The sequence below is a fragment of the Nerophis lumbriciformis genome, linkage group LG15 (assembly GCF_033978685.3).
Source record: "Nerophis lumbriciformis linkage group LG15, RoL_Nlum_v2.1, whole genome shotgun sequence".
Lineage (NCBI taxonomy): Eukaryota > Metazoa > Chordata > Actinopteri > Syngnathiformes > Syngnathidae > Nerophis > Nerophis lumbriciformis.
Genome location: NC_084562.2, coordinates 27,896,987 through 27,913,940, shown reverse-complemented (window position 1 = coordinate 27,913,940; position 16,954 = coordinate 27,896,987). Strand labels below are relative to the sequence as shown.

General features: G+C 28.7%; 1 protein-coding gene across 1 annotated transcript in view; it reads left to right on the top strand.

Moving 5' to 3' along the window:
- The window catches only part of LOC133616176 (long-chain fatty acid transport protein 2-like), a 49,123-nt gene extending 36,024 nt beyond the window's left edge, over positions 1–13,099 (top strand). The window contains exons 6-10 of the mRNA XM_061975327.1: positions 441–531; positions 2,191–2,389; positions 4,913–5,010; positions 5,907–6,037; positions 12,904–13,099. Coding sequence (XP_061831311.1) covers positions 441–531; positions 2,191–2,389; positions 4,913–5,010; positions 5,907–6,037; positions 12,904–13,080 — 696 coding nt within the window. The 3' untranslated portion in view covers positions 13,081–13,099. The remainder of the gene's footprint in view (positions 1–440; positions 532–2,190; positions 2,390–4,912; positions 5,011–5,906; positions 6,038–12,903) is intronic.
- The last annotated feature ends 3,855 nt before the right edge of the window (positions 13,100–16,954 follow it).

Here is a 16,954-nt window from a genome sequence, read left to right as displayed (position 1 = left end):
GCACAGGGTAAAACACACAACTACATTGGGAGGGTTCACTCTCTGCACAGGGTAAAACACACAACTACATTGGGAGGGTTCACTTTCTGCACAGGGTAAAACACACAACTACATTGGGAGGGTTCACTCTCTGCACAGGGTAAAACACACAACTACATTGGGAGGGTGCACTTTCTGCACAGGGTAAAACACACAACAACATTGGGAGGGTTCACTTTCTGCACAGGGTAAAACAACAACATTGGGAGGGTTCACTTTCTGCACAGGGTAAAACACACAACTACATTGGGAGGGTTCACTCTCTGCACAGGGTAAAACACACAACTACATTGGGAGGGTTCACTTTCTGCACAGGGTAAAACACACAACTACATTGGGAGGGTTCACTCTCTGCACAGGGTAAAACTAGCTAGCAGCTTGATGACATGTGCTCTGTGCAGATGTTGTTTCCTTACAGTCTCATAAGGTTCCACCCTGAGAAGGAGGAACCCTTGAGAGGTTCTGATGGTCTCTGCATTCTAGCACCCAGAGGTTAGCCACACACCTTCCCCCGCACAACCATGCTAACATGCTAGCGTGCTCATTTGTTGACATGTTAGCGTGTTAGCACGCTAACATGCTCATTTGTTGATATGCCAGCGTGCTAACATGCTCATTTGTTGACATGCTAGTGTGCTAGCATGCTAACATGCTCATTTGTTGACATGCTAGCGTGCTAACATGCTCATTTGTTGACATGCTAGCGTGCTAACATGCTCATTTGTTGACATGCTAGCGTGCTAACGTGCTAACATGCTCATTTGTTGACATGCTATCGTGCTAACATGCTAACATGCTCATTTGTTGACATGCTAGCATGCTAACATGCTCATTTGTTGACATGCTATCTTGCTAACATGCTCATTTGTTGACATGCTAGCGTGCTAACATGCTAACATGCTCATTTGTTGACATGCTAGCGTGCTAACATGCTCATTTGTTGACATGCTAGCGTGCTAACGTGCTAACATGCTCATTTGTTGACATGCTATCGTGCTAACATGCTAACATGCTCATTTGTTGACATGCTAGCATGCTAACATGCTCATTTGTTGACATGCTATCGTGCTAACATGCTAACATGCTCATTTGTTGACATGCTAGCATGCTAACATGCTCATTTGTTGACATGCTATCGTGCTAACATGCTAACATGCTCATTTGTTGACATGCTAGCATGCTAACATGCTCATTTGTTGACATGCTATCGTGCTAACATGCTAACATGCTCATTTGTTGACATGCTAGCATGCTAACATGCTCATTTGTTGACATGCTAGCGTGCTAACATGCTCATTTGTTGACATGCTAGTGTGCTAGCATGCTAACATGCTCATTTGTTGACATGCTAGCGTGCTAACGTGCTAACATGCTCATTTGTTGACATGCTAGTGTGCTAGCATGCTAACATGCTCATTTGTTGACATGCTAGCGTGCTAACATGCTCATTTGTTGACATGCTAGCATGCTAATGTGCTAACATGCTCATTTGTTGACATGCTATCGTGCTAACATGCTAACATGCTCATTTGTTGACATGCTATCATGCTAACATGCTCATTTGTTGAAATGCTATCTTGCTAACATGCTCATTTGTTGACATGCTATCTTGCTAACATGCTCATTTGTTGACATGCTAGCATGCTGATGTGCTAACATGCTCATTTGTTGACATGCTATCGTGCTAACATGCTCATTTGTTGACATGCTATCGTGCTAGCATGCTAACATGCTCATTTGTTGACATGCTATCTTGCTAACATGCTCATTTGTTGACATGCTATCTTGCTAACATGCTCATTTGTTGATATGCCAGCGTGCTAACATGCTCATTTGTTGACATGCTAGTGTGCTAGCATGCTAACATGCTCATTTGTTGACATGCTATCTTGCTAACATGCTCATTTGTTGACATGCTAGCGTGCTAACGTGCTAACATGCTCATTTGTTGACATGCTAGCATGCTAACATGCTCATTTGTTGACATGCTAGCGTGCTAACGTGCTAACATGCTCAATTGTTGACATGCTATCGTGCTAACATGCTAACATGCTCATTTGTTGACATGCTAGCATGCTAACATGCTCATTTGTTAACATGCTAGCGTGCTAACCTGCTAACATGCTCATTTACAATATTTTTGTGTGAAAGGGGAGACGGGACTGCTGGTGTCCAAGATCACAAACACGTCTCCTTTCGTGGGCTACGTGCACAACCAAGAACAGACGGAGAAAAAGAAAGTGCACAATGTTTTGAAGAAAGGCGACGTTTACTTCAACAGTGGAGACCTCATGATGATCGACCAAGAACACTTCATCTACTTTCAAGACCGTGTTGGTGACACCTTCAGGTACTCACTCTACTATGTACTCGTTATATTCATCTACTATGTACTCGTTATACTCACTCTACTATGTACTCATTATATTCATCTACTATGTACTCATTATATTCATCTACTATGTACTCATTATATTCATCTACTATGTACTCATTATATTCATCTACTATGTACTCATTATATTCATCTACTATGTACTCATTATATTCATCTACTATGTACTCATTATATTCATCTACTATGTACTCATTATATTCATCTACTATGTACTCATTATATTCATCTACTATGTACTCGTTATATTCATCTACTATGTACTCATTATATTCATCTACTATGTACTCATTATATTCATCTACTATGTACTCATTATATTCATCTACTATGTACTCATTATATTCATCTACTTCTTCTTAATAGTAGTAGTAGTATTCTCATTAGTATTCTTATTAGTTTACACTTTTAGACAACAAAGGAAAGAGACTTGTAGTGTGACTAAGCAAAGAACTACAGTGATGATGTCATCAAATAGTACATGTTGTTTACATGTTATTATCACTATATAACAATGTAGTACTAATGATAATAACGTGATATTATCACTATGTAACAATGTAGTACTAATGATAATAACGTGATATTATCACTATGTAACAATGTAGTACTAATGATAATAACGTGATATTATCACTATGTAACAATGTAGTACTAATGATAATAACGTGATATTATCACTATGTAGCAATGTAGTACTAATGATAATAACGTGATATTATCACCATGTAACAATGTAGTACTTATGATAATAACATGATATTATCACTATGTAACAATGTAGTACTAATGATAATAACGTGATATTATCACTATGTAACAATGTAGTACTAATGATGATAACATGATATTATCACTATATAACAATGTAGTACTAATGATAATAACATGATATTATCACTATATAACAATGTAGTACTAATGATAATAACGTGATATTATCACTATGTAACAATGTAGTACTAATGATAATAACGTGATATTATCACTATGTAACAATGTAGTACTAATGATAATAACATGATATTATCACTATGTAACAATGTAGTACTAATGATAATAACGTGATATTATCACTATGTAACAATGTAGTACTAATGATAATAACGTGATATTATCACTATGTAACAATGTAGTACTAATGATAATAACATGATATTATCACTATGTAACAATGTAGTACTAATGATAATAACGTGATATTATCACTATGTAACAATGTAGTACTAATGATAATAGCATGATATTATCACTATGTAACAATGTAGTACTAATGATAATAACGTGATATTATCACTATGTAACAATGTAGTACTAATGATAATAACGTGATATTATCACTATGTAACAATGTAGTACTAATGATAATAACGTGATATTATCACTATGTAACAATGTAGTACTAATGATAATAACGTGATATTATCACTATGTAACAATGTAGTACTAATGATAATAACGTGATATTATCACTATGTAGCAATGTAGTACTAATGATAATAACGTGATATTATCACCATGTAACAATGTAGTACTTATGATAATAACATGATATTATCACTATGTAACAATGTAGTACTAATGATAATAACGTGATATTATCACTATGTAACAATGTAGTACTAATGATGATAACATGATATTATCACTATATAACAATGTAGTACTAATGATAATAACATGATATTATCACTATATAACAATGTAGTACTAATGATAATAACGTGATATTATCACTATGTAACAATGTAGTACTAATGATAATAACGTGATATTATCACTATGTAACAATGTAGTACTAATGATAATAACATGATATTATCACTATGTAACAATGTAGTACTAATGATAATAACGTGATATTATCACTATGTAACAATGTAGTACTAATGATAATAACGTGATATTATCACTATGTAACAATGTAGTACTAATGATAATAACATGATATTATCACTATGTAACAATGTAGTACTAATGATAATAACGTGATATTATCACTATGTAACAATGTAGTACTAATGATAATAACGTGATATTATCACTATGTAACAATGTAGTACTAATGATAATAACGTGATATTATCACTATGTAACAATGTAGTACTAATGATAATAACGTGATATTATCACTATGTAACAATGTAGTACTAATGATAATAACGTGATATTATCACTATGTAACAATGTAGTACTAATGATAATAACGTGATATTATCACTATGTAACAATGTAGTACTAATGATAATAACGTGTTATTATCACTATGTAACAATGTAGTACTAATGATAATAACATGATATTATCACTATGTAACAATGTAGTACTAATGATAATAACGTGATATTATCACTATGTAACAATGTAGTACTAATGATAATAACGTGATATTATCACTATGTAACAATGTAGTACTAATGATAATAACAGTATGTATGTGGTTGTTGTTGTTGAGCAGTAATGATGAATATGTTTTAGGTGGAAAGGTGAAAATGTTGCAACAACAGAAGTTTCTGACATTCTGACACTTTGTGATTGTCTCAAAGAAGCAAACGTTTATGGAGTTCAAGTACCAGGTTTGTTTATTTGTTTATTTGTTTTAGGCCTGGGCAATATATCGATTTTTTTTTTATGTACACACCCCAAAAGCAGTGACGTTGTGTAAATGGTTAAATAAAAAGAGAATACAACAAATCCTTTTCAACTTATATTCAATTGAATAGACTGCAAAGACAAGATATTTCATGTTCACACTGAGAAACTTTCTTCTTTTTTTTGCAAATATTAGCTCATTTGGAATTTGACGGCTGCAACATGTTTCAAAAAAGCTGGCACAAGTGGCAAAAAAGAGTGATCAACACAGTCATAGGTGTTAATAGGACATGTTCATATGTGACAATAACACACGTTCATACATGTTGATAGGACATGTTCATACGTGACAATAACACACGTTCATACATGTTATTAGGACATGTTCATACGTGACAATAACACACGTTCATACATGTTAATAGGACATGTTCATACGTGACATATAACACACGTTCATACATGTTAATAGGACATGTTAATACGTGACAATAACACACGTTCATACGTGTTAATAGGACATGTTCATACGTGACAATAACACACGTTCATACATGTTATTAGGACATGTTCATACGTGACAATAACACACGTTCATACATGTTAATAGGACATGTTCATATGTGACAATAACACACAGTCATACATGTTATTAGGACATGTTCATACGTGACAATAACACACATTCATAGGTGTTAATAGGACATGTTCATACGTGACAATAACAGACATATGTTGTTGTTTAGGACATGTTCATACGTGACAATAACACACATTCATAGGTGTTAATAGGACATGTTCATACGTGACAATAACAGACATATGTTGTTGTTTAGGACATGTTCATACGTGACAATAACACACATATGTTGTTGTTTAGGACATGAAGGACGTATAGGAATGGCTTGTGTCACGGTGAAGAAAGATAGACAATTTGCTGGAAGTGAAGTTTATAACCATGTGGTGAATCATCTACCAGCCTACGCTCGGCCACGCTTTTTGAGAATTAAGGTAAGATTCTTTTTCCAAAATATTACACGCATTATTTTTGTACATGTATTATTTTCATGTTTGTTATTATTATTTATATGTATTCATTATTTTTTCATTTATTTTGAACATGTATTGTTTTTATTTTTTCATTTTGTCAAGTAATGCAAAGCAGCACTAAGGGCCTCCATCCTATATAGCAGACACTGTATAAAATAGTGTGTACAAAGTATAGAATAGTGTGTACTATTAGTGTGTATAAAGTACAACATAGTATGTACTATTATAGTGTACAAAGTATAAAATAGTGTATAGTATTAGTGTGTACAAAGTATAGAATAGTGTGTAGTATTAGTGTGTACAAAGTATAGAATAGTGTGTACTATTAGTGTGTACAAAGTATAGAATAGTGTGTACTATTAGTGTGTACAAAGTATAAAATAGTGTGTACTATTACAAAGTGTAAAATAAAGTGTGCTACTATTATGTACAAAGTATAAAATAGTGTGTACTATTGGCATGTACAAAGTGTAACATAATGTGTGCTATTAGTGTGTACAAAGTATAAAATAGTGTGTACTATTAGTATGTACAAAGTGTAAAATAATGTGTGCTATTAGTGTGTACAAAGTATAAAATAGTGTGTACTATTAGTATGTACAAAGTATAAAATAGTGTGTACTATTAGTATGTACAAAGTATAAAATAGTGTGTACTATTAGTATGTACAAAGTATAAAATAGTGTGTACTATTAGTATGTACAAAGTATAAAATAGTGTGTACTATTAGTATGTACAAAGTATAAAATAGTGTGTGCTATTAACATGTTAATGTGTGCTATTAGTGTGTAGAAAGTATAAAATAGTGTGTACTATTAGTATGTACAAAGTGTAAAATAATGTGTGCTATTAGTGTGTACAAAGTATAAAATAGTGTGTACTATTAGTATGTACAAAGTATAAAATAGTGTGTACTATTAGTATGTACAAAGTATAAAATAGTGTGTACTATTTGTATGTACAAAGTGTAAAATAATGTGTGCTATTAGTCTGTACAAAATATAAAATAGTGTGTACTATTAGTATGTACAAAGTATAAAATAGTGTGTACTATTAGTATGTACAAAGTATAAAATAGTGTGTACTATTAGTATGTACAAAGTATAAAATAGTGTGTACTATTAGTATGTACAAAGTATAAAATAGTGTGTACTATTAGTATGTACAAAGTATAAAATAGTGTGTACTATTAGTATGTTCAAAGTATAAAATAGTGTGTACTATTAGTATGTACAAAGTATAAAATAGTGTGTACTATTAGTATGTACAAAGTATATAATAGTGTGTGCTATTAACATGTTAATGTGTGCTATTAGTGTGTAGAAAGTATAAAATAGTGTGTACTATTAGTATGTACAAAGTGTAAAATAATGTGTGCTATTAGTGTGTACAAAGTATAAAATAGTGTGTACTATTAGTATGTACAAAGTATAAAATAGTGTGTACTATTAGTATGTACAAAGTATAAAATAGTGTGTACTATTTGTATGTACAAAGTGTAAAATAATGTGTGCTATTAGTCTGTACAAAATATAAAATAGTGTGTACTATTAGTATGTACAAAGTATAAAATAGTGTGTACTATTAGTATGTACAAAGTATAAAATAGTGTGTACTATTAGTATGTACAAAGTATAAAATAGTGTGTACTATTAGTATGTACAAAGTATAAAATAGTGTGTACTATTAGTATGTACAAAGTATAAAATAGTGTGTGCTATTAACATGTTAATGTGTGCTATTAGTGTGTACAAAGTATAAAATAGTGTGTACTATTAGTATGTACAAAGTATAAATTAGTGTGTACTATTAGTATGTACAAAGTATAAAATAGTGTGTACTATTAGTATGTACAAAGTATAAAATAGTGTGTGCTATTAACATGTTAATGTGTGCTATTAGTGTGTACAAAGTATAAAATAGTGTGTACTATTAGTATGTACAAAGTGTAAAATAATGTGTGCTATTAGTGTGTACAAAGTATAAAATAGTGTGTACTATTAGTATGTACAAAGTATAAAATAGTGTGTACTATTAGTATGTACATAGTATAAAATAGTGTGTGCTATTAATATGTTAATGTGTGCTATTAGTGTGTAGAAAGTATAAAATAGTGTGTACTATTAGTATGTACAAAGTGTAAAATAATGTGTGCTGTTAGTGTGTACAAAGTATAAAATAGTGTGTACTATTAGTATGTACAAAGTATAAAATAGTGTGTACTATTAGTATGTACAATGTATAAAATAGTGTGTACTATTAGTATGTACAAAGTGTAAAATAATGTGTGCTATTAGTCTGTACAAAATATAAAATAGTGTGTACTATTAGTATGTACAAAGTATAAAATAGTGTGTACTATTAGTATGTACAAAGTATAAAATAGTGTGTACTATTAGTATGTACAAAGTATAAAATAGTGTGTACTATTAGTATGTACAAAGTATAAAATAGTGTGTACTATTAGTATGTACAAAGTATAAAATAGTGTGTGCTATTAACATGTTAATGTGTGCTATTAGTGTGTACAAAGTATAAAATAGTGTGTACTATTAGTATGTACAAAGTGTAAAATAATGTGTGCTATTAGTGTGTACAAAGTATAAAATAGTGTGTACTATTAGTATGTACAAAGTATAAAATAGTGTGTACTATTAGTATGTACAAAGTATAAAATAGTGTGTGCTATTAACATGTTAATGTGTGCTATTAGTGTGTACAAAGTATAAAATAGTGTGTACTATTAGTATGTACAAAGTGTAAAATAATGTGTGCTATTAGTGTGTACAAAGTATAAAATAGTGTGTACTATTAGTATGTACAAAGTGTAAAATAATGTGTGCTATTAGTGTGTACAAAGTATAAAATAGTGTGTACTATTAGTATGTACAAAGTATAAAATAGTGTGTACTATTAGTATGTACAGAGTATAAAATAGTGTGTGCTATTAATATGTTAATGTGTGCTATTAGTGTGTACAAAGTATAAAATAGTGTGTACTATTAGTATGTACAAAGTGTAAAATAATGTGTGCTATTAGTGTGTACAAAGTATAAAATAGTGTGTACTATTAGTATGTACAAAGTATAAAATAGTGTGTACTATTAGTATGTACAAAGTATAAAATAGTGTGTACTATTAGTATGTACAAAGTATAAAATAGTGTGTACTATTAGTATGTCCAAAGTATAAAATAGTGTGTACTATTAGTATGTACAAAGTGTAAAATAATGTGTGCAATTAGTCTGAGCAAAATATAAAATAGTGTGTACTATTAGTATGCACAAAGTATAAAATAGTGTGTACTATTAGTATGTACAAAGTATAAAATAGTGTGTACTGTTAGTATGTACAAAGTATAAAATAGTGTGTACTATTAGTATGTACAAAGTATAAAATAGTGTGTGCTATTAACATGTTAATGTGTGCTATTAGTGTGTACAAAGTATAAAATAGTGTGTACTATTAGTATGTACAAAGTATAAATTAGTGTGTACTATTAGTATGTACAAAGTATAAAATAGTGTGTGCTATTAACATGTTAATGTGTGCTATTAGTGTGTACAAAGTATAAAATAGTGTGTACTATTAGTATGTACAAAGTATAAATTAGTGTGTACTATTAGTATGTACAAAGTATAAAATAGTGTGTACTATTAGTATGTACAAAGTATAAAATAGTGTGTGCTATTAACATGTTAATGTGTGCTATTAGTGTGTACAAAGTATAAAATAGTGTGTACTATTAGTATGTACAAAGTGTAAAATAATGTGTGCTATTAGTGTGTACAAAGTATAAAATAGTGTGTACTATTAGTATGTACAAAGTATAAAATAGTGTGTACTATTAGTATGTACATAGTATAAAATAGTGTGTGCTATTAATATGTTAATGTGTGCTATTAGTGTGTAGAAAGTATAAAATAGTGTGTACTATTAGTATGTACAAAGTGTAAAATAATGTGTGCTGTTAGTGTGTACAAAGTATAAAATAGTGTGTACTATTAGTATGTACAAAGTATAAAATAGTGTGTACTATTAGTATGTACAATGTATAAAATAGTGTGTACTATTAGTATGTACAAAGTGTAAAATAATGTGTGCTATTAGTCTGTACAAAATATAAAATAGTGTGTACTATTAGTATGTACAAAGTATAAAATAGTGTGTACTATTAGTATGTACAAAGTATAAAATAGTGTGTACTATTAGTATGTACAAAGTATAAAATAGTGTGTACTATTAGTATGTACAAAGTATAAAATAGTGTGTACTATTAGTATGTACAAAGTATAAAATAGTGTGTGCTATTAACATGTTAATGTGTGCTATTAGTGTGTACAAAGTATAAAATAGTGTGTACTATTAGTATGTACAAAGTGTAAAATAATGTGTGCTATTAGTGTGTACAAAGTATAAAATAGTGTGTACTATTAGTATGTACAAAGTATAAAATAGTGTGTACTATTAGTATGTACAAAGTATAAAATAGTGTGTGCTATTAACATGTTAATGTGTGCTATTAGTGTGTACAAAGTATAAAATAGTGTGTACTATTAGTATGTACAAAGTGTAAAATAATGTGTGCTATTAGTGTGTACAAAGTATAAAATAGTGTGTACTATTAGTATGTACAAAGTGTAAAATAATGTGTGCTATTAGTGTGTACAAAGTATAAAATAGTGTGTACTATTAGTATGTACAAAGTATAAAATAGTGTGTACTATTAGTATGTACAGAGTATAAAATAGTGTGTGCTATTAATATGTTAATGTGTGCTATTAGTATGTACAAAGTGTAAAATAATGTGTGCTATTAGTGTGTACAAAGTATAAAATAGTGTGTACTATTAGTATGTACAAAGTATAAAATAGTGTGTACTATTAGTATGTACAAAGTATAAAATAGTGTGTACTATTAGTATGTACAAAGTATAAAATAGTGTGTACTATTAGTATGTCCAAAGTATAAAATAGTGTGTACTATTAGTATGTACAAAGTGTAAAATAATGTGTGCAATTAGTCTGAGCAAAATATAAAATAGTGTGTACTATTAGTATGCACAAAGTATAAAATAGTGTGTACTATTAGTATGTACAAAGTATAAAATAGTGTGTACTGTTAGTATGTACAAAGTATAAAATAGTGTGTACTATTAGTATGTACAAAGTATAAAATAGTGTGTACTATTAGTATGTACAAAGTATAAAATAGTGTGCTATTAATATGTTAATGTGTGCTATTAGTGTGTACAAAGTATAAAATAGTGTGTACTATTAGTATGTACAAAGTGTAAAATAATGTGTGCTATTAGTGTGTACAAAGTATAAAATAGTGTGTACTATTAGTATGTACAAAGTGTAAAATAATGTGTGCTATTAGTGTGTACAAAGTATAAAATAGTGTGTACTATTAGTATGTACAAAGTATAAAATAGTGTGTAATATTAGTATGTACATAGTATAAAATAGTGTGTGCTATTAATATGTTAATGTGTGCTATTAGTGTGTACAAAGTATAAAATAGTGTGTACTATTAGTATGTACAAAGTGTAAAATAATGTGTGCTATTAGTGTGTACAAAGTATAAAATAGTGTGTACTATTAGTATGTACAAAGTGTAAAATAATGTGTGCTATTAGTGTGTACAAAGTATAAAATAGTATGTACTATTAGTATGTACAAAGTATAAAATAGTGTGTACTATTAGTATGTACATAGTATAAAATAGTGTGTGCTATTAATATGTTAATGTGTGCTATTAGTGTGTACAAAGTATAAAATAGTGTGTACTATTAGTATGTACAAAGTGTAAAATAATGTGTGCTATTAGTGTGTACAAAGTGTAAAATAGTGTGTACTATTAGTATGTACAAAGTGTAAAATAGTGTGTACTATTAGTATGTACATAGTATAAAATAGTGTGTGCTATTAATATGTTAATGTGTGCTATTAGTGTGTACAAAGTATAAAATAGTGTGTACTATTAGTATGTACAAAGTATAAAATAGTGTGTACTATTAGTATGTACAAAGTATAAAATAGTGTGTGCTATTAATATGTTAATGTGTGCTATTAGTGTGTACAAAGTATAAAATAGTGTGTACTATTAGTATGTACAAAGTGTAAAATAATGTGTGCTATTAGTGTGTACAAAGTATAAAATAGTGTGTACTATTAGTATGTACAAAGTGTAAAATAATGTGTGCTATTAGTGTGTACAAAGTATAAAATAGTGTGTACTATTAGTATGTACAAAGTATAAAATAGTGTGTGCTATTAATATGTTAATGTGTGCTATTAGTGTGTACAAAGTATAAAATAGTGTGTACTATTAGTATGTACAAAGTGTAAAATAATGTGTGCTATTAGTGTGTACAAAGTATAAAATAGTGTGTACTATTAGTATGTACAAAGTGTAAAATAATGTGTGCTATTAGTGTGTACAAAGTATAAAATAGTGTGTACTATTAGTATGTACATCAATGTGGAATGCACTCCCAACAGGTATAAAAGAAAGGGCATCTCTATCCTCCTTCAAAACCGCACTAAAAGAACACCTCCAGGCAACTTCAACCCTAAACTAACACCCTCCCCCCACCACATCCCACCTCCCCTGATTGTAAATAATGAAATGTAGTCACTTGTTCTTATGCTATCTGAACTCTCTATGTTCTCTGCTCACTCTACATATCCTACCAATTGTAGGGAATATGTACTGTACTGTGCAATCTACTAATACAAGTCTCAATCAATCAAAACTCAAAATAAGGCCTGGTGGAGTCGATGATGAAATATGATGATGTCATTATGAATGTGATATTTCAGGAGGAGGTGGAGGTGACGGGGACCTTCAAGCAGGTGAAGGTGCAGCTGGTGGAGCAGAACTATGATCCAAGTCGTGTCTCTGATCCATTGTTCATCCTGGATGACAAGCACAAGAGTTTTGTTCCTCTCACTCATCACGTCTACACCGCCATCATATCAGGACTTATCAAACTATAAACAATAACAAACATGTCAACAATATGATACTATAAACAATAACAAACATGTCAACAATATGAAACTATAAACAATAACAAACATGTCAACAATATGAAACTATAAACAATAACAAACATGTCAACAATATGAAACTATAAACAATAACAAACATGTCAACAATATGAAACTAAACAATAACAAACATGTCAACAATATGAAACTATAAACAATAACAAACATGTCAACAATATGAAACTATAAACAATAACAAACATGTCAACAATATGAAACTATGAACAATAACAAACATGTCAACAATATGAAACTATGAACAATAACAAACATGTCAACTATATGAAACTATAAACAATAACAAACATGTCAACAATATGAAACTATAAACAATAACAAACATGTCAACAATATGAAACTAAACAATAACAAACATGTCAACAATATGAAACTAAACAATAACAAACATGTCAACAATATGAAACTAAACAATAACAAACATGTCAATATGAAACTATAAACAATAACAAACATGTCAACAATATGAAACTATAAACACTAAACATGTCAACAATATGAAACTAAACAATAACAAACATGTTAACAATATGAAACTAAACAATAACAAACATGTCAACAATATGAAACTATAAACAACAAACATGTCAACAATATGAAACTATAAACAATAACAAACATGTCAACAATATGAAACTAAACAATAACAAACATGTCAACAATATGAAACTATAAACAATAACAAACATGTCAACAATATGAAACTAAACAATAACAAACATGTCAACAATATGAAACTAAACAATAACAAACATGTCAACAATATGAAACTATAAACAATAACAAACATGTCAACAATATGAAACTATGAACAATAACAAACATGTCAACAATATGAAACTATAAACAATAACAAACATGTCAACAATATGAAACTATAAACAATAACAAACATGTCAACAATATGAAACTATAAACAATAACAAACATGTAAACAATTTGAAACTATAAACAATAACAAACATGTCAACAATATGAAACTATAAACAATAACAAACATGTCAACAATATGAAACTAAACAATAACAAACATGTCAACAATATGAAACTATAAAAAATAAACATGTCAACAATATGAAACTAAACAATAACAAACATGTCAACAATATGAAACTAAACAATAACAAACATGTCAATATGAAACTATAAACAATAACAAACATGTCAACAATATGAAACTATAAACAATAAACATGTCAACAATATGAAACTAAACAATAACAAACATGTCAACAATATGAAACTAAACAATAACAAACATGTCAACAATATGAAACTATAAACAACAAACATGTCAACAATATGAAACTATAAACAATAACAAACATGTCAACAATATGAAACTAAACAATAACAAACATGTCAACAATATGAAACTATAAACAATAACAAACATGTCAACAATATGAAACTAAACAATAACAAACATGTCAACAATATGAAACTAAACAATAACAAACATGTCAACAATATGAAACTATAAACAACAAACATGTCAACAATATGAAACTATAAACAATAACAAACATGTCAACAATATGAAACTATAAACAATAACAAACATGTCAACAATATGAAACTATGAACAATAACAAACATGTCAACAATATGAAACTATAAACAATAACAAACATGTCAACAATATGAAACTATAAACAATAACAAACATGTCAACAATATGAAACTATAAACAATAACAAACATGTAAACAATTTGAAACTATAAACAATAACAAACATGTCAACAATTTTAAACTATAAACAATAACAAACATGTAAACAATTTGAAACTATAAACAATAACACACATGTCAACAATATGAAACTATAAACAATAACAAACATGTCAACAATATGAAACTAAACAATAACAAACATGTCAACAATATGAAACTATAAACAATAACAAACATGTCAACAATATGAAACTATAAAAAATAAACATGTCAACAATATGAAACTAAACAATAACAAACATGTCAACAATATGAAACTAAACAATAACAAACATGTCAATATGAAACTATAAACAATAACAAACATGTCAACAATATGAAACTATAAACAATAAACATGTCAACAATATGAAACTAAACAATAACAAACATGTCAACAATATGAAACTATAAACAACAAACATGTCAACAATATGAAACTATAAACAATAACAAACATGTCAACAATATGAAACTATAAACAATAACAAACATGTCAACAATATGAAACTATAAACAATAACAAACATGTCAACAATATGAAACTAAACAATAACAAACATGTCAACAATTTGAAACTATAAACAATAACAAACATGTCAACAATATGAAACTAAACAATAACAAACATGTCAACAATATGAAACTATAAACAATAACAAACATGTCAACAATTTGAAACTATAAACAATAACAAACATGTCAACAATATGAAACTATAAACAATAACAAACATGTCAACAATATGAAACTATAAACAACAAACATGTCAACAATATGAAACTATAAACAATAAACATGTCAACAATATGAAACTATAAACAATAACAAACATGTCAACAATATGAAACCATAAACAATAACAAACATGTCAACAATATGAAACTAAACAATAACAAACATGTCAACAATATGAAACTATAAACAACAAACATGTAAACAATATGAAACTATAAACAATAATCATGTCAACAATATGAAACTATAAACAATAACAAACATGTCAACAATATGAAACTATAAACAATAACAAACATGTCAACAATATGAAACTATAAACAATAACAAACATGTCAACAATATGAAACTATAAACAATAACAAACATGTCAACAATATGAAACTATAAACAATAACAAACATGTCAACAATATGAAACTATAAACAATAACAAACATGTCAACAATATGAAACTAAACAATAACAAACATGTCAACAATATGAAACTAAACAATAACAAACATGTCAACAATATGAAACTATAAACAATAAACATGTCAACAATATGAAACTATAAACAATAAACATGTCAACAATATGAAACTAAACAATAACAAACATGTCAACAATATGAAACTATAAACAATAACAAACATGTCAACAATATGAAACTATAAACAATAACAAACATGTCAACAATATGAAACTATAAACAATAACAAACATGTCAACAATATGAAACTAAACAATAACAAACATGTCAACAATATGAAACTATAAACAATAACAAACATGTCAACAATATGAAACTATAAACAATAACAAACATGTCAACAATATGAAACTATAAACAATAACAAACATGTCAACAATATGAAACTATAAAAAATAAACATGTCAACAATATGAAACTAAACAATAACAAACATGTCAACAATATGAAACTAAACAATAACAAACATGTCAATATGAAACTAAACAAAAACAAACATGTCAACAATATGAAACTATAAACAATAAACATGTCAACAATATGAAACTAAACAATAACAAACATGTCAACAATATGAAACTAAACAATAACAAACATGTCAACAATATGAAACTATAAACAACAAACATGTCAACAATATGAAACTATAAACAATAACAAACATGTCAACAATATGAAACTAATCAATAACAAACATGTCAACAATATGAAACTAAACAATAACAAACATGTCAACAATATGAAACTATAAACAACAAACATGTAAACAATATGAAACTATAAACAACAAACATGTAAACAATATGAAACTATAAACAATAACAAACATGTCAACAATATGAAACTATAAACAATAAACATGTCAACAATATGAAA